This window comes from Protopterus annectens, chromosome 2.part1, assembly GCF_019279795.1.
Source record: "Protopterus annectens isolate FY-2018-M chromosome 2.part1, PAN1.0, whole genome shotgun sequence".
In the NCBI taxonomy this organism is placed as follows: domain Eukaryota; kingdom Metazoa; phylum Chordata; order Ceratodontiformes; family Protopteridae; genus Protopterus; species Protopterus annectens.
In genome coordinates, this window is record NC_056729.1 from 1462983256 (window position 1) to 1463004128 (window position 20873).

General features: G+C 45.9%; 1 protein-coding gene across 1 annotated transcript in view; it reads left to right on the plus strand.

Moving 5' to 3' along the window:
* RFC1 (replication factor C subunit 1) overlaps nucleotides 1–20873 on the plus strand; it is a 1497679-nt gene that overhangs the window by 1214729 nt on the left and 262077 nt on the right. Inside the window, exon 20 of the mRNA XM_044063570.1 lies at nucleotides 8406–8551. Within this exon, the coding sequence (XP_043919505.1) occupies nucleotides 8406–8551 (146 nt within the window). The remainder of the gene's footprint in view (nucleotides 1–8405; nucleotides 8552–20873) is intronic.

The window sequence follows — 20873 nt, forward strand, 5'->3', positions numbered from 1 at the left end:
CTTAAGATGGAGGAAAAAGCTAAATCTATGCAAACTGTTAAAGATTTCCTGCAAGTAAAGCCTCCCAGATTTAGTAGGCATTGGCCCTCTAAGAATTGGTCCTTTCCTGTCACTTCCAGGCCTTCAGTCCAAACCCAGGAACAGCAGACCACCTAGGCTACAGTCTCAAGGTACTCACAGGCCTAAGCAGTGGAGGGCTCCCACTTCCAAAGCTGGAAGTAGTAAGACACCCCCCTATGGTAAACTGTCACAATGACTTAACCTTAAACCTTCCAGGTCCTGCTCAACTGACTGCTCCTTTAGGGGGAAAGATCGCCCTGCATGCAAAAAACTGGGAACTCATTACCCAAGACAAATGGGTTTTAAATATAGTTTCCCCAAGGATACAGATTCCACTTCCACATTTTACCAACCAACCCCAAACGGTTGGCCAGACCTACCCCCAAATCAGTGGGCAGAGGCTCAACAGCAGGTTCTCTCTCTCCTAAATATCAGGGCTATTCAACCTGTCTCAGAAGAGGAATGGGGACAAGGTTTTTACTCAAGACTTTTCCTGGTACCCAGAAAAGACAACTCCTGGTGTCCTATCCTGGACCTGTCTATCCTAAACACATTTTTGGTAATCCTAAAATTCAAAATGCTAACTCTTCATCAGCTGCTTCCTATGCTAAGCAAAAATGCCTGGTTGGCAACATTGGACTTAAAGGAAGCTTACCTGCACATCCCAATAAGGGAGTCTTGCAGAAAATGCCTATGCTTCAGAGCAGGCTACATGCACTTAACTTCTCTGCACTGCCCTTTGACTTATCTACTGCGCCCAGGGTATTCACAAAGTGCCTAGCTCCAGTCATTGCATTCTGCAGGCAAAGAAATATTCAAATATACCCATACCTGGGCGATTGTCTAATTCAGGCAGAAAGCCAGGACATACTATTGAATCATTTGGCATTTGTAAAGAAACTGCTAGCCTCACTGGGATACACCATAAACGAAAAAAATCTCATCTAGTACCCTGCCAACAAATTGTATTCCTGGGAGCAAGCTTGAACACAGCTTCCCAGATGGCCTACCTCACGCCAGAGAAACAAGTTTGACAGCCTACTTCAAACTACTGGCCACAAAGACCCAGCTATCTGCAAGGAAAATACTGAAAGCCTTGGGGTTCATGGCCTCTTGCATTCTACTAATTCCATATACAAGACTGCGTATGAGGAAACTACAATGGTATCTAAAAAGCCTATGGTGTGAACATTCGCAGGACCTGGAATCAATGATTCCTATCATTCCTTGTATAAAGACAGAGTACCTGGCACAGACCTGCTACCACAACAAGGGACTGCCATTCACTCTACTCCCTGCCGCCCAAACCCTAACAACAGATGCATCAGACTATGCATGGGGGGGCTCACTTGGCAGGGCAGTGCATTCAGGTCAAATGGAGCCAGTCAAATGCACTTGCATATCAATTAGAAAGAAATGTTAGCTGTTCAGAATTCTCTGACAGCCTTCAAGGACCACATTCTTCCAGGACAATTATTGGTAAAGACAGACAACACCACTGTTATGTGGTACATAAGCAGGGGAGGACCCACTCTCTTCCTCTCTGCAGACTAGCCATGGCTCTATGGAACACAGCCTTGAGCTACCAAGTACACCTGCAAGCTGAATTCCTGCCAGGCAAGCTAAATTCACTGGCAGACAACCTAAGCAGAAATCGCATGGACCCACATGAGTGGAAACTGGAACCAAAGATATTCAACATTTTGAGAAGCAAATGTGGGAGCCCAGAGATAAACCTGTTTGCCTCCCCTCAGAACTACCAATTGGACAAATTCTGCACAAGGACTCCCCACAGAATAGCTTGGAAAGTGGATGGTCCTGTCCTTCACCTGGGAAAGCCTCAGTTTATGCCTTCCCCCTCTGCCTCTCCTCTCGAAAGTTCTACTAAAGATCAAACAGGACAAACCAAGGACAATACTCATTGCACCAGACTGGCCTTGTCAACACTGGTACCCCCTATTGCGCAGTATGTCACTGCTGGAACCATGACATCTGCCTTGGACCTTTTCCCTGCTGTCCCAGCAGGAGGGCCAGATTCTGCACCCCCAGCTTCAAACCCTGAACCTTGCAGCCTGGCTAATTACCTGAGCTCTCCAATACCATCCCTCAGTAAGCAAGTGGTGGATGTCATTCTGGAGGCAAGGAGGCCTAGGACTAGAAAATCCTATGCTGAAAAGTGGAAAAGTTATTGTTCCTGGAGCCAAACTCAGGGGATGGGCACAACAGTGCCCAGCTTACCGCATATTCTTCAGTACTTAACTTCACAAGGGCCTTTCCTTCTCTTCTGTTAAAATTCATGCCTCAGCCATTTCAGCACATTATAATACTGAGCCACCCCTCTTCTCTCACCCCGCTGAAGCAATTCCTCAGAGGGGCCAAAAATTTAAGACCACCCAGGGGAGCCCCTACTCCAGCCTGGGACCTTAACTTTGTATTGGAAAAGCTCAGTCTACCTCCTTTTGAGCCAGCTGCAACTGCAGAATTGAAATTCCTTTCTTGGAAAACAGCCTGTCACTTCAGCAAGAAGTGTCTGAATTACAGGCCCTCATGGCAGTGGAGCCCTTCATCATCTTCCATGCAGACAGGGTGTCCCTCAGGACCATTCCTTCCTTTATGCCCAAGGTGGTATCCAGTGTGGCCCTTAATCATTCCATTCATTTGCCAACATTCTTTTCTAATCTACAGAACAAAGGAGAACGAATACTGCACTCTTTGGACGTGCACAGACAACTTCGATTTTATTTGGACAGGACTAAGCCTCTCAGGAAAACTGAACAGCTGTTAGTTGCCTTTGCTGCAGGGGCAGAGGGGAAGGCCATTTTAAAGCAAACCATTTCTAAGTGGATAGGCCATTGCATTCATTTTTGCTATAAGAACCATGGAAAACCTACCCCACAGGGGATAAGATCACATTCCACCAGGGCTGCATCTACTTCAACAGCCTTTCTCAGAGGTGTTCCTACCACGGACATCCTAGAAGCTGCTACATGGAGTTCTGTTCATACTTTCACCAAGCATTACCATTTGCCTATTTTTTCTAAATCCAGAGATGGTTTTGCCACTGCAGTCTTGCAGAGCCTAATAGTTGGTCCTGTTGTTGTTGTCTTTTGGCTTTTCCCGGTTAGGGGTCGCCACAGCGGAACTCCGGTCCGCTAATGATTGGCAGTAGATTTTTACGTGCTGAATTGCCGGTCTTGACACACAACCTTCAACGAAGGTACGCCCATTCGCGCATGTCGCCACACAGAAGACGTTCTAGCTGAGAATCGAACAGGATGACATCTTACTGTGAGGCAACAACGCTACCGCAGCACCACCACCGCATGCTCTCTAATTGCCTCCTCCCTTCTTTAGCTTTGGGAATTTACCCAAATGTAATGACTGGAACAGTGAAACACAAAGAACATAGTACAGTTGTGTACACTTACCATAAATGTAGATGTTCGAGTGTATTCACTGTTGCAGTCCTGGTTACCCTCCCTCCAGCCCCCTGACTTCTATTGGCTATATCTCTCTTCTTGTTTACTGTATTTAAGCTTTCTGGTGTATTTGCTTTTTGTTAGAGGTGTAACCTTGTATATAATTGCTTCCCATTATGGGGGCACCTGACATCTGGGACAAGAAAAACTGATGTAATGGTGCTTTGTAATGCATGCTTTATTCCCCTGAGTACCTGACATCATGGAAGAAGAGATAGCAACCAACGCAGGACCCAAGACTTTGATAATTAGGCCGGCTGAGGGCTACCTGCAAGCAGATACCCCAAATGTAATGACTGCAACAGTGCTCAAACATCTACATTTATGGTAAGTGTACACAACTGTACTTTTTACATACATTTTTATTTTTTTTTTCATTCATATATATTTTTTTCATTTTTTTCATTCATATATTTTTCCATTTTTTATGTATTTTTTCTTTCATATTGCATATAGCGGCATTTGTTACGTTGCATTAAATGTAGCCGTACGGTTCTCATGTTGACCGCACACATGTGCGGTGACTTTTTGCAGAATACGTCTTTTGTATATATAATTTTCATCTTAATATGCAATTTGATCTGGATGTTTGTTTTAATTGTTTGTGTGTGTTGTATTACTGTATGTTGTTAATTATGTTTTTCAGGTTTACTGATCTATAGCCCTTTAAGGCACCAACTGGGTCTTTTATATAGCTTTCCAGGCTTTGGCCTTTATCGGCTATTCTTCGGAACAAATACTGTTTTTCACTTTTAAAAGGAGGAATATTTTCATTAAAAGGGGACCCCTACATTTAGGAGACTGGAACACTAACTGTCACTTAACAGGGAGTTCTTAAATCTGAGGTTCAGGTATACTTGTATACCTTGATTAGTTGATCACGCATTTTAAGGGATCTACAAGAGCAAGTCATGTTTGACACTTTATGGAACTGTTTTATGAATATTACTGTAGTGTTGAGTGATGCACTGGTCTTAGTTGTAGGGTTACCATGATGTTACTTGTATTGCATTTATGAGTAGTAGTTTTTATATTTCAACTGCTGATATTGTTTGGAATGCTTGGTTGACATACCACAAGTTTTAGTGTAGGTGGGTGTGCCGGCATTCATTTTTTACTAATTAATGACCATGTGATTTTTTTTAAATGATTCAAGGTACTTAAGACAACGGCCAGTAGTAAGACATTGTTTGTTTTTCTGAGGAAGTTGGAGTGTGTTCGACGAAAAGCTCACTTTTGGTGCTTAAAATAAATTGTTTTATCGTACGTCTTGTTTATCGAAATTCATTCGTTTGCTTGGTGCATTGCATACAACCTGCTGGTATAGGAGCGTTTTCCTAATTTGTTTTTAAAGTTTTTCTTTTGCCTTTGTAGTTTCTTTTTACATACATGTCAGGCATATTTATATAAAACAGAGACGACATGGGCAGTAATTAATAAAGACTTGAGGGAATTTTATCTGGGAGGTGAGGGGGGCAAGGGTCAAGTGAGATGATCTGATTCTTCTGGTAGAAAAAGGTGGTGTAGGATTACCTGATTTGAATGGCTATTTTAGAGCTACACGGTTAAGTCTTGTATACATAACGCAAACAGCTATAATTCAAAATGGAAGGGGATGTTGATGAAATGGCGGGGGGGGGGGTTCACGAAGTAAAGACTGAGTGGGATTTTGGATGCAGATCCTTAAGGACAGTAACAGCCTTGCAGAATATTACATCCATAAAGTATTCTGAGAACTAAGCCAGCATGAGAATGGATAACCGAGATTTTGCTGATGTGGATTAGTGCAGTTAGGGATACAGAAAATAGGCAGGAGAGGGCTGAAATTTACTGGTGAAAACTGACAGAAGAACCAAAGTACTGAGAGCAGGTAATCTTAGAGAGGAAGGGTGATAGAATGGGAAGAGACCAAGAAGATGTTTGGATTGCAGGCTATAGACGGATTTCCCTACTAGGGATTGATATCCTAGTATAGGAAAACAGAAGGGGATAGGGTTGAAGTGAAAGTGAAAAACCTGCTGTGGTACAGTTTTTAGTTGAAGCTGGAACAGAAGCTGTTAAAAAAGGGGGAGATGCACTCAGAGGAGTTTAGAAAATATTGGGAAGAGATTGACTAAGCAATTTACAGGGGGAACAATGGGAGGACAGATATATATGACTCCCAAATTTGCAACAAAGTCTAGAAAATTTAGGATTGTTGCTTGGAAGTGTTTGCATAGGTATTTTATACCCCAGGCAGACTCCAAAGAAGTTTTCCTCAGGTAGACTGCAAACCTTGGATGTGTTATGGGAAAGAAAGAGGTAACTGGGAATATATATATTTGGAAATGTAATGAGGTGGCAGACTTCAAAAATTCCTTAGAGTACTGTGCCAAAAATATTGAGTGAGCAAATGGGTGTTACTAAGAAAATTATTCTTTTGTGCTGGGAAAGAGGATATAAATTGCCTTGTTAACTTTAATTCTGGTGGCTGCGAAAAATGCAATTACTAGAAAATGGAAATCAAAATCTAAACCATTTATATTTGAAGTATTGAATATTGTAACAGAGGGAAAATAACTGGAAGTGGGATCTTTAGAAAAGGATGAGAGAAAATTACATACAAATAGAAGTCGTGGTTATGATCTGGAGGAGGAGTGAGATTTAAGTGAAGGCAGGAATTCAGCATTTTATGTAATGTTGGACTGATAGTTTAATGGAAAGAAAAGGTGTGTGGTGTATAATGCATGTAAATGGAAAACATTTTAATATGTTTTTTCTTTTAATGCATCTTTGCCTGTGTCTTAAGTGATGATGTAGTAAAGGTGTCTTTAAAAAGATACTGTATGTGAATGAAGAAAAGTAGCAGAGAGCATAGCTTTTATCTATCAAGAATGTTTTATTTTATTGAAATGTGGTGTATTCATTTAATGACGTTGTTAATTTGGCATTTGCTTTTTTCTCTGCCTTTGGAGTGCTGGTGAAGCATGTATTTTAAATCTGTCTGTTCAAATCACAAGATTTTTTTTCTTATACCCTGGACTAGAAAATAATTCAGTTTTGCCTAGCTTTAGGATGTTAATTAAGGATTTTGTTCTACTCTGTCCTGGAAGTTAACCATCTTTGGTCTTCTGCATATCACTATTCGGTGGAACTAAAGTGTAATCGGTATGCTGAGTTAGTCAATTGATGGAATGTAATAACTTTGCTTTTTTTAAGGGCTGATCCAGTTGCAAACACAATTGTAAACATTAAAATGTTACTTAAATATAGCTACTTCTTAAGTTGTTTCTCAGACATTCCTGATGATCAGGGTCCACTCCTGTATGTTGCATTGATCCATCTCACCACTTCCTTTGCAGACTTGAAATTCCCCTTCACCCCACTTAATGGTGACCTCCTCTTCCCAGAAGAGAGAATAGCTTTCAATAACCTCATCTTATTTCTCAGACTGGACATTAGATTGAGCACCTGTGAGCTGTCATCTGCAGGAGAGAGGCTCGAATTTATGTACAGCATCACTTGTCCCTCGGTGGCTGTGATGTGCTCAGCCTGCTATGGTCTTTCATTATTGTAAGTGTGCACTTCCACACACATGCACATAGAGGTATGATGTAAGTGGAGTTTCGCAATGCGTAGTACTTGTTCTCTATCCTTAAAGCTGCATGTTTGGATGATTTCCTTAATACTTTTTCAGACTGGAACTCGACATACCTGCATTATCCGTAATTATTCCTCTTTCTTTATTAAATTCTTAAGTTATTTACCCCTTTTTTTACAGCTGAAAAGTAGGACAGTATAATGCTGACTGTGTTACATTTGTTAGTCTTTATTTAATATTCAGAGTGTTTGCCTTTATTCATTTAATTTTATTGTATCAAAATGCACTGTACCGTATATTGTGCATTTCTTCTTTTCCATATATTCAGTTCATTTGTTGTTTAAGACGTTCAGCCATATAACATTCTGAATTGCACACTGTAAAACAAATTATAAGGTCACAGTAGACAATGATCGACTTGTTGCATGAATTGGGGGAGAAGTGGCTCCTGGCAGTACTCATAACAGTAAAGACAGAAAAGCGCATCTCATATGACTAAAGAATAAACATTCTAGTGCTAGTGTACAAGAGCAAAGGGGACTTTCACAGCTGTGGGAAGTCAGAGGTATCATACTCCCTTCACACTGCATAAAAGTTCTGGAGAATGTGATTGGTAAATGAATATGCAGAGTAGTAGAATGGGAGATGAGCAGTCTAGATTCAGGTTAGGAAGTAGCACAACTAACCTGATCCTTGCAGTGGGAGAAATAGTTAAGACGAAGCTAGAGAAGAATAGAAAGTCCAATGGGTCTATAGTAGAACATCAAATGTTCTAAATAGCGAATGCTCACATGAGCGAAAATGCAGGACCTCAAAAATATTATTGTGGGGGGGCTGCACCCCTTCCACCCCCGCTAAATGTATATCCCAACTCCGAGATCGCACTACAGTGAGGAAAGGGCAAATATTCCAATTTTCACTGCACTGCGACTAAAAAAAAAAAAAACTTTGAGGTCCTGCATTTTCGCTCATGTGCGCGTTCGCTATTTAGAACATTCAATGTTATATAGACCCGAGTTCAAGTTAGCATTTCTTAGACTTTGTGAAAGCATATGGCAGTGTATATTCAGTTAGTTTGTTGTTTAAGACGTTCAGCTAATAACATTCTAAATTAAGCAGGTATGTACATTGTAATGCTAATTCTGAAAGTTGAATCCTCATTGCTTTTTTCTTTGTAAAAGATGCAGTAGATAGTTGTCTTGTACTAGTAACAGTGAACTTGTGTCTGATCTTTTATCTTATTGTCTGAAAAGTGTTTTTCTGTGACATTTAGTTGTATTTCCTAGGCTATTTATGCAAGTGTTATCCCCGGTGAGTTGATGCGGGGCTATTTGTCACAGTTTCCCAGCTTCCCTAGTTGGCTAGGGAAGTACTCATCGACAGGCAAGCATGACCGCATCACACAAGACCTAGCTACACACATGTGTCTAAGGTAGGTTAATACTAAGCACTATACTGTTAATAAACAGTAACTTGAAATTTGAAGATTTATGATTGATTTTAACTAGTAAATCATAACTGTTGCACTTCATAGGTACAAGCTTAATGTTACTTTGTTGGCATTTTGACACAAACTACTTTAGTTTGGGCCTCTGGTGAATCCCAGCGGAAATGGTCTGCACCAAAAGTGTTTTAGTTAATATCATTAAGTCTTTCTGCTTCAACACAGTTGATTTAATCTTTAACATATCTGTTGCTTTCTGTGTCTGTTTCAGCAGAATTTAATTCAACTTTAGTTTACTGTATATAACCCAGAACAAGAGCATATGGTGACTGAGCAGCATGTTTTAAAGTATTCTTTTTTGTTCCAGATTCTTCAGTCCTTATGTTGATTATTTTTGTCTCTTAGAAGACAACCAAGGCATGTTGTGTGTAGCATAGAATGACCTACTAAGTGATAGAGGAAGTAAAGCTGGATTTAAATTAGGTGGTTTAGGAGAAATACATGAAGATATTTTCAGTGAAAAAGCATTAGGCAAGTGGAGTAAATACCTTCAATGAGGTTTTTACCTATAAGAATATGTTCCAGAAAAGCTGAGGTGCTTCTGGAACAGGCTCTCAGAGGGGAGAACCAGTACCATTTCACCATTGCCTGGAAGCTAGAGTGGTGGTCGGGGGGGGCAGTTGGATTGTGGGAGCCCCATTGATTTATTGACCACTTAGTGCGACCCTTACTCCAAATGCTTCAGACCTCTAGGTGCAGTGGTTATGGAATGCTGTGCAAAGGTAGAAGCATATAATTTTGAAAGAAACAATTATCACCACTTGTGCTTTTTAAAGTAATGAATAATGGTGGAAAGGTCATAGCATTGACTGATAAGCTTATTCAGGAAGATTGATTGCCCTAACCCTCATGTTGGTATTTTCAAATGTCCGTCTTCTGTGTATATTCTAGACTTTTGTCTGGCAAATGGCTTGGTGGTGGTCAACATGTGGTTCAGCAAGAGAGATTTGTCACAAGATCACATACAAGAGTGGCCAGAATGCAACTCTGGTAGATTTCCTCCTAGTAAGGAAATGGTATTGGGGTAGTATTAGAGTTTGCAAAGTCACTTCCAGCGAAATAGTCTGCCCACAGCATAAAACACTGGATCTGAAGTAGGAGATTCATTTGTCTGCAACCTGTGGGTTATGGATCCGATATCGGATCCGAACCGGCATGGTTATACCAGCTATGGATCCGAGCTCCTAGCTCCTCCCCTCGCCCATAATGCCCTGCTCTCCCTACATGACCTCAGATCTAGTTTGCCGCGCTGGTAACCAGGTCTTGGATTCTGAGCTCTTCAGCTAAGTGATTTTTGTATTCAAAGAAAGCGTTATATTTAATAGTTATTGTGTTTTTTGAGTGATTGTAGTAGGTTCCCTTTCATAATTTGTTAGTTTTAGCTTAAAATTTTTAATTTTAAGAACTTGTAGTTTACCCTCCCCTCGCTGGTCGCAGTTTCTGTGTGAGTGTATTGTGTGGGGCCTTGTGTGTGTGTACTAATTTAGTACCAGTTTCTCTGTCTTTTCTTTTTTTTCTTAAAAAAAAAAAAAAAAAAAAAAAAAAAAAGACTTTATCATGTCAGAAGCCCCTAAGGCAATTTTCTCCAAGTGCTCCGAGTGTGGCCATAAGCTATCCCCTGCTGATGGCCACACTCGGAGCGTTCGATGCCTTGGGGCTGAACACCTCACTTCTGGATGTTCCATTTGTGCAGGGTTCAACCCCAGGGCATTGAAGGAGCGGAGGTCGAAGCTGGTCCTGGCGGGACTTCTGCCCCCGGACTCGGCTTTGGCTCCCGCTCCTGTGGTGGGAACCGTGGCTTCGGTTCCCTCCTCCCCTGCTCCCCCTCCTCCACCTGGGACTCAACCTCCCACTGCTGGGTTGGAGGAGAGAGAGGCAAGAAAAAAGAACCGGAGGGAGAAGCACCACAAGCGGCAGGCCGAGACCTCCGATGTCCTTCAAGAATGCAACTGCAGTCATAACATATGGGTTGTCCTGCCTCAGGCAGCCCTCGGTCGGCCGGATTCCAAAGTCTGGGTCCGACGTCGGCTGATGTCGCATTTCTCTCCGACGTCAGGGCGGCTGGAGTACATAAGCATCAGCCGACGCCATTTTCTTCAGTCTTTCTTGCCGCGTGGTGCCCGAAGCAGAAGCAGTTCGCAAGTGCCGGTCGGTCAGCTCCTGTATTCTTGGATTCCGAAGTCATCAAAAAGCTAAGTACCCCGTTGGGGACCTTTTCTTGCCTCAGCCGATGTCAGAAATTACTGAAAAAGTTAACAATTGTCTTTCTTGTGGTAAACAAATACCTCATAAGGATTTCCACTCTTACTGTCTTCCTTGCCTTGGCCCAGACCACGACGTCTCGGCCTGTGTAGCCTGTGCTCGCTTCAACAAGCGCACTCTCAGGCGCCGGGCGGAGTTCGCTGAAGATTTTTTCGGCGAAAAATTTGCTTACACAATGCCGTCGGATCTTCCGACATCGCAAACTCCCAAGAAACGAAAAGACCGGGACCGACATCCTCGGCCTGCGTCTACCACCGACTCCACGCCAAAACCTACCGCGAGTGCTCCGGTTGCCTCTGAGACGGTTTTTCCACCGCTCCGAACCGAAGACACCGCATTACTGACGACTCCGATTTCGGATATCACTCCTACGCCAGTTATTGATTTTCCTCCGGATACCGAAACCGAGGAAATGCCCGAGACCATTGCTGTAGACAAGGTCACTCCTGCACGTGGAGCTGCCAGGCCTCCTATGGCCATGTCTATTAAGGCCTACACTAGGGCTAAGGCAGCCAGCAAAACAAAGCATCTTTCTACTAAAGCCCTACCTCAGCCTACTCCAGAGACACAAATTATGACTATGGCTGCTGACTTAATTTCTATGATTAGAGGTTCACAGGCCCATCCTGAGAGAGGATCCCAGCCTCCTTCTGATAAAAGGCCCGGGTTGAACCCTCTGACCCTATTCCGTCAGATGAAGATTCTGAGGACTCTGTCCACTCTGATGGCCAGGAAGAGCTCTTCCAGACCTATGAGGACTCGGATGCAGAGGATTCCATCCCCTCGGCCTCCCCTCCTGAGGATATTTCTTTTGGGGAAGTTCTGCATACCATGAGGGAACATTTCAAGTGGCAAGGCCAGGAATATTCTGATTCCAGAAAGCGCCTTCGGACTTTCCTTAAGCCCCAGCACAGGCCCTTAGCTATTCCTCCTGTGCTTGATGTTTTGGATGATTTATATTCTGACTCTAGTGTTACCCCTGACTCTCTTCCTCCTGCTCCAGCCAAGCCAGACAGGTATTACAGGGTCCCAGAAACACATTCCCATTTATTCAGGGCCCATACTGCTGATTTGGAAACTATTTCTCAGGGCCCTAAAGGAGTTTCAGCTTTCACCTCTAAAAATCCCTTACCCTCCAACAGGGTAGCTAGGTCTTTAGAGAGATGGGGTAAAAAGGTTTACACTTCCACTACCTTATCTATGAGAGCTTTGAATTGTCTTTTTCATATGTTACAATATCAGGATTTCCTGTTAGAAGATTTACAGAAAACATTGGCCGCTCCTGATCCTTTAGACAGGAAGGCTTTGCAGGAAGCTGTACATAACTCTCAGCAAGTAAGCAATCACTTCCTGCAGTGTGGATATGATGCACTGGAAGCTTCATGTAGGGCAGCTATGACAGAGGCAGTCATTCGTAGACATGCATGGTTAAAAGATCAACCTCTACCAGATCATGTAAAGGCAAAACTTCTGGATGCACCTTTGGAAAAGAACAAGCTTTTTGGAGCTAATGCTAAGGATGTGTTAAAGTCCATCGAGGAAAAAGCAAAATCAGTTCAGACGGTGAAAGATTTCCTCCAGGTTCAACCCCCCAGATTCAGTAGGAATTGGCCTTCAAAAAACTGGTCCTTTCCTAATCCTGAAAAGTTTCAAAAGGGTAAAAACAGACGTGGCCGAGGAAGAGGACAATACAGAGGTCCTTACAGGGGACGACAATGGCAGCCAGGAAACCAAAGAAGTGATACAGGGGTTTCACCTGCCCCACAGCCACAATCTCAATGACTTTCCTCTACTTCCGCCTACCAGGGAACAAATAGAAGCTCCCTTAGGCGGGAAATTATCTCAAAGGACAAATGGATCTTGGACATTATAGACCGAGGTTACAGGTTCCATTTTCATACCTTACCAAGAAAACAAGGCATGCCAAACCTACCACAAAACCAGAGGGCAGAGGCTATCAAGCAAATCTCTCTGCTGACTCAGATGAAAGCAATAGAAAGAGTTCCACAACAAGAACAAGGCCAGGGGTTTTACTCAAGACTGTTCCTTGTTCCAAGAAAAGAATCTCAATGGAGACCAATACTGGATTTGTCTGCATTAAACACCTTTCTCATAGTACCAAAGTTCAAAATGCTGACTCTACAGCAACTCCTTCCCATGCTGGGCAAGGGGGTCTTGGCTGATTACTCTGGACCTCAAGGAGGCATACCTGCATGTCCCTATCAGACACAGCTGCAGAAGATACCTCAGATTTCTTGCAGGGCCAGAGCACTATCAATTCTCAGCATTGCCATTTGGCTTATCTACTGCGCCCAGAGTATTCACAAAATGCCTGGCTTCAGTAATTCCTCATTGCAGGCTCCAGGGGATCCAAATTTACCCATACCTGGACGACTGCCTCATACAAGCGGACGACAAATTGATGTTGACAAAAAACTTGGACTATGTCATACGATTACTTCAAGCTCTGGGATACACAGTCAACTTCCAAAAGTCAAGACTTCAGCCATCCCAGCAAATAATCTTCTTAGGAGCCAAATTGGACACTGCCTCTCAAATGGCTTACCTAACAGAAGACAAGCAAGAGAAGTTAACTCATTACTTCAAAGGTTTAGCAAAACTTACCCAGATGACTGCAAGGAGATTCCTACAGGCCCTGGGTTACATGGCATCCTGCATTCTCCTGGTTCCATTAGCAAGACTACACATGAGAAAGTTTCAATGGTACCTAAAAAGCCTTTGGTCTCAGCACAGCAACAACTTGGAGACAACCATACCGCTCATTCCATGTCTACAAAAGGAATTCCTATGGTGGGCCTCGGTGAGCCAGGCAAACACAGGTATGTCATTCAAAAAACCACAGATAACACAGACCATGACCACAGACGCCTCAGACCTTGGATGGGGGGCGCACATGGAAGGCAGGTGTATACAAGGACAATGGTCTCCAAAGGAAACACATCTGCATATAAACCAAAAGGAAATGCTGGCAGTAATGCATGCCATCGAGGCCTTTCAACACCAACTTCAGCAAGGCCATTTACTGATACGGACAGACAACACCACTGTGATGTGGTATATAAACAAGCAAGGGGGCACCCATTCTTACCCCCTTTGCAGACTGACAATGCATCTTTGGGAAAAATCACTGAGCCTAAACATTCAGTTACAATCCCAGTTTGTTCCAGGCAAAGATAATGTGCTGGCGGACAGCCTAAGCAGGAATTTCACAGATCCACACGACTGGAGGTTACATCCGAAGATCTTCACACAGCTCACTTCGACATGGGGCAGGCCAGAAGTAGACCTATTTGCCTCTCACCTCAACCATCATCTACAAAAATTCTGCACAAGGACATACCATCCACAAGCGTGGAAAATAGATGCTCTCTCATTCAACTGGAACTTCCTAAAAATCTATGCATTCCCACCTCTGCCACTGATGACCTCAGTATTACTAAAGATCAAAGCAGAGAGACCCAAGGGAATCCTAATAGCTCCGGACTGGCCAAGACAACACTGGTATCCACTACTGCGGAGCATATGTCACACCAGGAAGTGGGCCCTTACCCAATGGCCTCTACTTTTGACTCAACACAACTTCAAAACAGTGCATCCAAACCTTCAGACACTGCAGCTAACAGCCTGGGAGATCCCATGAATAACCTCAACCTATCTCTCTCCAAGGAAGTTCAGAGGATACTAACAGAGGCTCGAAGACCATCCACCAGAAAGGTTTACTTAGCAAAATGGAAGAGATTCAGCATTTGGAATACCAGCAAGGGACATGATGCATCATTGTTGAACATCCCACTCATCTTGGAATATTTGGCAGATATGCTAAAGAATGGCCTCTCATATTCTTCCATAAAGATACATGCATCAGCTATTTCAGCTAGATATAACACTGATCCCCCTGTCTTTTCTCATCCTTTGCTAAGGCAATTCCTCGGGGAATCAAGAACAGTAAGCCACCAAGAAAGGCCCCAGTGCCAGCCTGGGACCTCAATTTTATCCTAGAAAAACTGACTCTACCTCCATTTGAGCCAGCAGCTTCAGTTGACTTGCAATTTCTCTCATGGAAGACAGCTTTCCTGTTGGCAATTACTTCAGCAAGAAGGGTTTCGGAACTACAGGCCCTAATGGCAATACCACCGTTCATAATTTTCCACAGAGACAGAGTTTCATTAAGGACCAACCCTACTTTTATGCCAAAGGTGGTATCTAGGGTTTCTTTAAATCAAGCTATTCATCTGCCTGCTTTCTTCCCCAATCCTGAGAATAAGGGGGAAAGCCTTTTACATACCTTGGACATTCACAAACAACTTCGATACTACCTGGACAGAACCAAGACCAGTAGGAAGTCTAAACAACTCTTTGTAGCTTACGCCCCTGCAGTCCAAGGAAAAGCAATTTCAAAACAGACTATTTCAAAATGGATTGGACATTGCATCAGATTCTGTTATTCCTTTCATGGAAAGACTGTTCCAGCCAATGTCAGACCTCATTCCACCAGAGCTACAGCCACCTCTACAGCATTCTTAAGAGGGGTACCTACTAAGGACATTCTAGAAGCTGCTACATGGAGCTCCGTGCATACATTCTCCAAACACTACAATCTCCCTCTATACTCCAGATCTAGAGCAGGCTTTGCTTCGCAGTCCTGCAGGGTTTGATTGCCACACCATCTTTTCCTAGAGCATTCCTCCTCCCCAGCTAAGCTATGGTATTCTACCCATATGTTATGACTGCAGTTGCATTCTTGAAGGACATAGTACAGTTTTGTACCTACCATAAATGTAGATGTCCGATAGATATGCAACTGCAGTCGGATTTTCCCTCCCTCCATACCCCTCTATGCCTAGGGTCCACTCCTATCCCTGTTTCTCTTAGCTGGGGATATCTGTTATGGTGTATCTGTTTATTGCTCATTTATTTGTCTGGAATCCTGTTTTTGTCTTCCAATTTGATTACAGCCTTCCTTGGAGGGCACCTGGCATCTGGGGCAAGAAACACTGAAGAAAATGGCGTCGGCTGATGCTTATGTATTCCAGCCGCCCTGACGTCGGAGAGAAATGCGACATCAGCCGACGTCGGACCCAGACTTTGGAATCCGGCCGACCGAGGGCTGCCTGAGGCAGGACAACCCATATGTTATGACTGCAGTTGCATATCTATCGGACATCTACATTTATGGTAGGTACAAAACTGTTCTTTTCGGCCCCGCCAGCTAAGCGGGCTTCTCCTCCGGCCTCCTTGGCTACTGGCTCTCCCCCGGCTCCGGTCTGCTTTTCACCGGGGCCTGAGGAGGAGGAGACCCAATCTCCGTCGAGGCTATCGAGGAGGCACTCAAGGCCTACCTCGGTAGCCTCTTCGAGATCCACGTATAGCCTTTCTGACGCTGATCTGGACCAGATGATGAGAAGGTTCATCCAGGCCCAGATGCAGATGGGAGTGCTCCTGCCTTCCCCCCCTCTGGGGGGGAGCTCGACCCCATTTTTCAAGCCTATAGCTCCTTCTCCAACCCGCTACCCGGGTTCGGAGCGTTCGGAGCCGGGCAGCTTTGGAGCCGGGGGTGAGTCGGCGCCGATAGTACTACGTACTTCGGATCCGACCTTGCCCTCGAGTGTTTCGGATCCGACCTCTCGGAGCCTGGCTCCGAGCTTCGGATCCGGGGGATTCAGTGTGCCTTCGGCGCCGTCTGTGTCGGAGCGCACTGGTCCCTCGGATCCGAGTGTCTCGGGGCCGGCTCCGATACACTCTTCGGATCCGAGGGGGAGCCGACTTTCGGATCCTTTGGTCGAGGCTGGCTCCCCCTCGGCTTTTGATGTAGTGGAGAAGGCTCTGTTGAGGGCTTCCGGACCCCCGGCACTTGCTTCGGCTCCGTCCCGCGCTCCATCTGCACTGGGTCAGGCTTCCACCATCCGGCCACTGGGACAGCCCGCTTCAGTGCCCCAAGCTGTTCCTTTGGAACAAGACACTGCTTGCGAGGGCTCCTCGGACAGCCCCCCCCCCTGAGGAAGCCCCTCGCAAGCATACGTGTAAAAGGAGACACATAGACTCCCCCGAGTCTTTAACTGAAGACACGGATTTGGAGGAAGGGGAAGGCTCCCAAGATCACCCCCTGAGGATGTCTCCTTTGGAGACATCATGGAAATGCTTCGCATAAGGGGGGGGGGGGTCTGCCCCAAAGTCTTCCTCGGACGAGTCCGTGTTCTTGGAGGCATTCGAAGCGGGCCCATCTACCTCTTGGGTGTCCCCTCCTGCCGACCCCCTGGTGGGCCTCATTACCACCAGGGCATGGAAGGAAATGGACACCGTGGAGCCAATCCCCAAAAGGCCAGACCGAATCCTTAGCCCCCCCTGCAGACCGTGCCCACTGGAGTAAGGGGCCCCCTGTAGATGCCATGTTGACGGCAGCAGCCACCAAGAGGGAACTCGCTCAGGAGAGTCCCTCAGTCCACCCTCCGAGCAAGGAGTCTCGGATGATGGACCGCTTGGGGAAGCAAATGTTTAGTTCTGCGACCTTCTCAGTGAGGGCGCTCAACTACTTGGCACATGTGATCAGGATGCAGCGCGATCTTATTAAAGAATACGCTGCATCCCCCCCTGAGTCCATGTCGGAAGAGGACAAACTTTTGCACTCCACCCGTATGGCCACTCTTCGATCCGTGACGAATACCTCTATGCGGTTGCTGTCCCATGCTACTGAGGGAACCACTAGAGCTGCAGGAGTAGGCCTAGTCACGAGACGCCAGGCCTGGCTCCGCCATTGCGATTTCACGGAGCCCTTCAAGGCGTCCTTCGCGAACGCCCCCTTCGATGGTTCTGCCCTTTTTGGCAAGACTGTTCGCGACACCTTGACCCAGAGTGAAAAGGACGGGAAGACGCTGTCTGCCGTCGGAATCTGCTTCTCTGTGCCCCAGAGGTCCTACTCTAGGAACCAAAAGGGCCAGAAGAAGATGTGGTTCCGGAAGTCGCAGCAATCCCAACCCACTCCGGACAACCAGTCCTTCCGTGGCAGAGAAGGACAGGGAGGACGCTGTCCCAGGGGCAGAGGGGCTCCCAGGAACTTCGGGTCCAGAGAGAACCTTTCTCTGAACGGCCCGCGCAGCAGCCCTGAAGGGTTGCCCAACTGCTTCACTCTGGAGGCAGTCGGGGGACGTTTTTCGGAGCACCTAGCGGCATGGGAGTCCATAACATCAGACCGCAGGGTCCTCCGCATTATATCCAGAGGATACAAGATTCCCTTTCATCACTTTCCAAAATTAAAATCCCTCCCCGACGTTCCACCCGGTCAGTGGGAGGCTGCTTCGGCAGAAATTGGCCATCTGCTGGGGAAAAGAGCCATCCAGCCCGTCCCCCCAGACCAGATCGGATCAGGGTTCTACTCAAGGTTCTTTTTAGTGCCAAAGAAGACGGGGGACCTAAGACCAATTTTAGACCTGTCCCTGTTAAACCTGGCAGTTCCCAAAGAGAAGTTCCGGATGGTCACCCTGCAATCTATCCTTCCCCTTTTGGGAAAGAATCACTGGATGTGCTCTATAGACCTCAAGGATGCGTACTACCACATACTAATGGACAGACGTTCCAGGAGGTTTCTTTGCTTCCGGCTGGGAGCCAGTCACTACCAGTTCAGGGTCCTTCCCTTTGGTCTCACCACAGCCCCCAGGGTGTTCACCAAAGTATTAGCAGTGGTTGCGGCCCACCTGAGGCTTCAGGGAGTGCAGGTCTTCCCATACCTGGACGACTGGCTCCTTACCGCCCCAACAAGGCATCTACTATCATTGGCGCGAGACTCCTTTCTTCATCTAGCTCCCCGCTTGGGCATCACGATAAATGTAGCAAAATCCAACCTGGCCCCCACTCAGTTGATAGATTTTATAGGTGCCAGGTTAGACACGAGGGAGTTAAGAGCCTTCCTCACAGCCGACAGAGTTCAGAGTTTGCGACTCCAGGTGCGGGCCATCCTCCACTCCAGCTCTGTTCCGGCGGAATTGGTCCTGAGGGCTCTAGGGTCCATGGCGGCAGCAATATCTCTTCTTCCTCTCGCCAGATTCAACATGCGGGTCCTTCAGTGGACACCAAGTTCAGTGGTCTTACCTTGCTCTACCTCTGCATCATCCCATTGCGATCAGCAAGGCTTGCAAGCGGTCCCTCTTGTGGTGGCTCCACTCACAGGATCTCCACGGAGGCCGCCCCTTTCATGCTTCTCCCCCTCTCGCCACGGTGACCACGGACGCCTCCCGCCTCGGGGGGGGGGGGGGGCATTTTGCAGGCAGGACAGTCCAAGGCACGTGGAACGACTCAGAGACCTCCCTGCATATCAATGCTCTAGAGATGAGAGCAGTGCTCTTGGCGTTGCGAGCACTTCAGGCCTTTCTTCCCCTGGGAACAATTGCGATTCAGTCAGACAACATGTCGGTGGTCTGGTACATCAACAAACAGGGGGGAACCAGGTCTTATCCCTTATGTCGAGAAGCCATGAGAGTGTGGGAATGGGCGATCTCCACCAACCGCTTTCTCATCGCAACGCATATTCCGGGTCGGTCCAACATCCTGGCGGACAAACTCAGTCGCACCATTCTCTCCCCGTACGAGTGGTCTCTCAATGCTCAAGTAGCGAAACGTATCTTCGCACAGTGGGGAACTCCTTGTTGCGATCTTTTTGCGTCTCCCTTAAACACCAAGTGCGACAGTTTTTTCGCTCTAAACCCTCCTCCAGGGGATTCCTCGAGAGACGCTCTGGTGCATGCTTGGCCTCCCGGTCTTCTTTATGCTTACTCCCCTTTGCCTCTGATGCTCCAAGTTCTTCAGAAAGCCTCTCGGTTGGGGTGCAGAATGATCCTCATTGCCCCATTCTGGCCTCGACAGATCTGGTTTCCTTTACTAAGGTCTCACTCGGTGAATCCACCTTGGATTCTAGATCCCATTCCGGATCTGATTTCGCATCCATCGAACCTACCAACTCCGAATCTGGACAACCTGAAGCTAACTCCAGTTCCACTCCTAATTAAGACTCCCGGTATCTCGTTTCCCGTTAAGGCCATCTTGGTAGCGGCTCATAAACCATCTACCAGGAAAGTTTACCGCAGTAAATGGAAACGGTTCTCCATTTGGGCGGAGCGGCAAGGTCTAGATCCCTTCACGGTTCCCCTTCCTCTGGTGCTAGACTTCTGACCACTCTTTTTAATGATGGTGCCAGTAGTTCCACGGTCAAAGTGCAGCTTGCGGCCATTTCTCACTATCATGTTGGTCATGACTCTGGACCACTTATGTCTGTCAAATTGTGTAAAATCTTTCTTAAAGGCACCTTTCTCCTTAGGCCCCCTGTCAAGCAAGCGGTTCCTCCTTGGGATCTGTCCTTGGTTCTTCAGGCCTTGACCGCTCCCCCATTCGAACCTGCGGCCACAGATCTTAAATTTTTATCCCTTAAGACTGCTTTCTTAGTGGCCATTACTTCGGCCAAAAGAGTTTCGGAACTTCAAGCCTTATCTTCAAAGCCTCCTTACTTGGTCTTCCATCCGGACCGCGTATACCTCAGGACCAATCCCTCCTTTCTTCCTAAGGTAGCCTCAGAAGCAAATATTAATCAGTCCATTAACCTCCCTGTTTTCTTTCCTAAATAACAAAACAAGGGTGAATACAAGCTGCATTCCTTGGATGTTCACAGGCAGCTTCGTTTTTATCTTAACAGGACAGTTGGTCATAGGCAATCCGACCAGTTATTCATTTCCTTTGCCAAATTCAATCTGGGTAAGCCAATTTCCAAAGTATCCTTGTCACGCTGGATTTCACAGTGTATTCTTCTAGCTTATCAAGCCTCTGGGAGGCCCACACCGGAGGGAGTCCATGCCCATTCAACTCGGTCAGTTTCTACCTCAGCGGCCTTTAAGGCTAGGATTCCTCTGGATGACATTTGTTCAGCAGCCACTTGGGCTTCATCCCATACCTTTATTTCTCATTACAAGCTGGATATCACATCTAG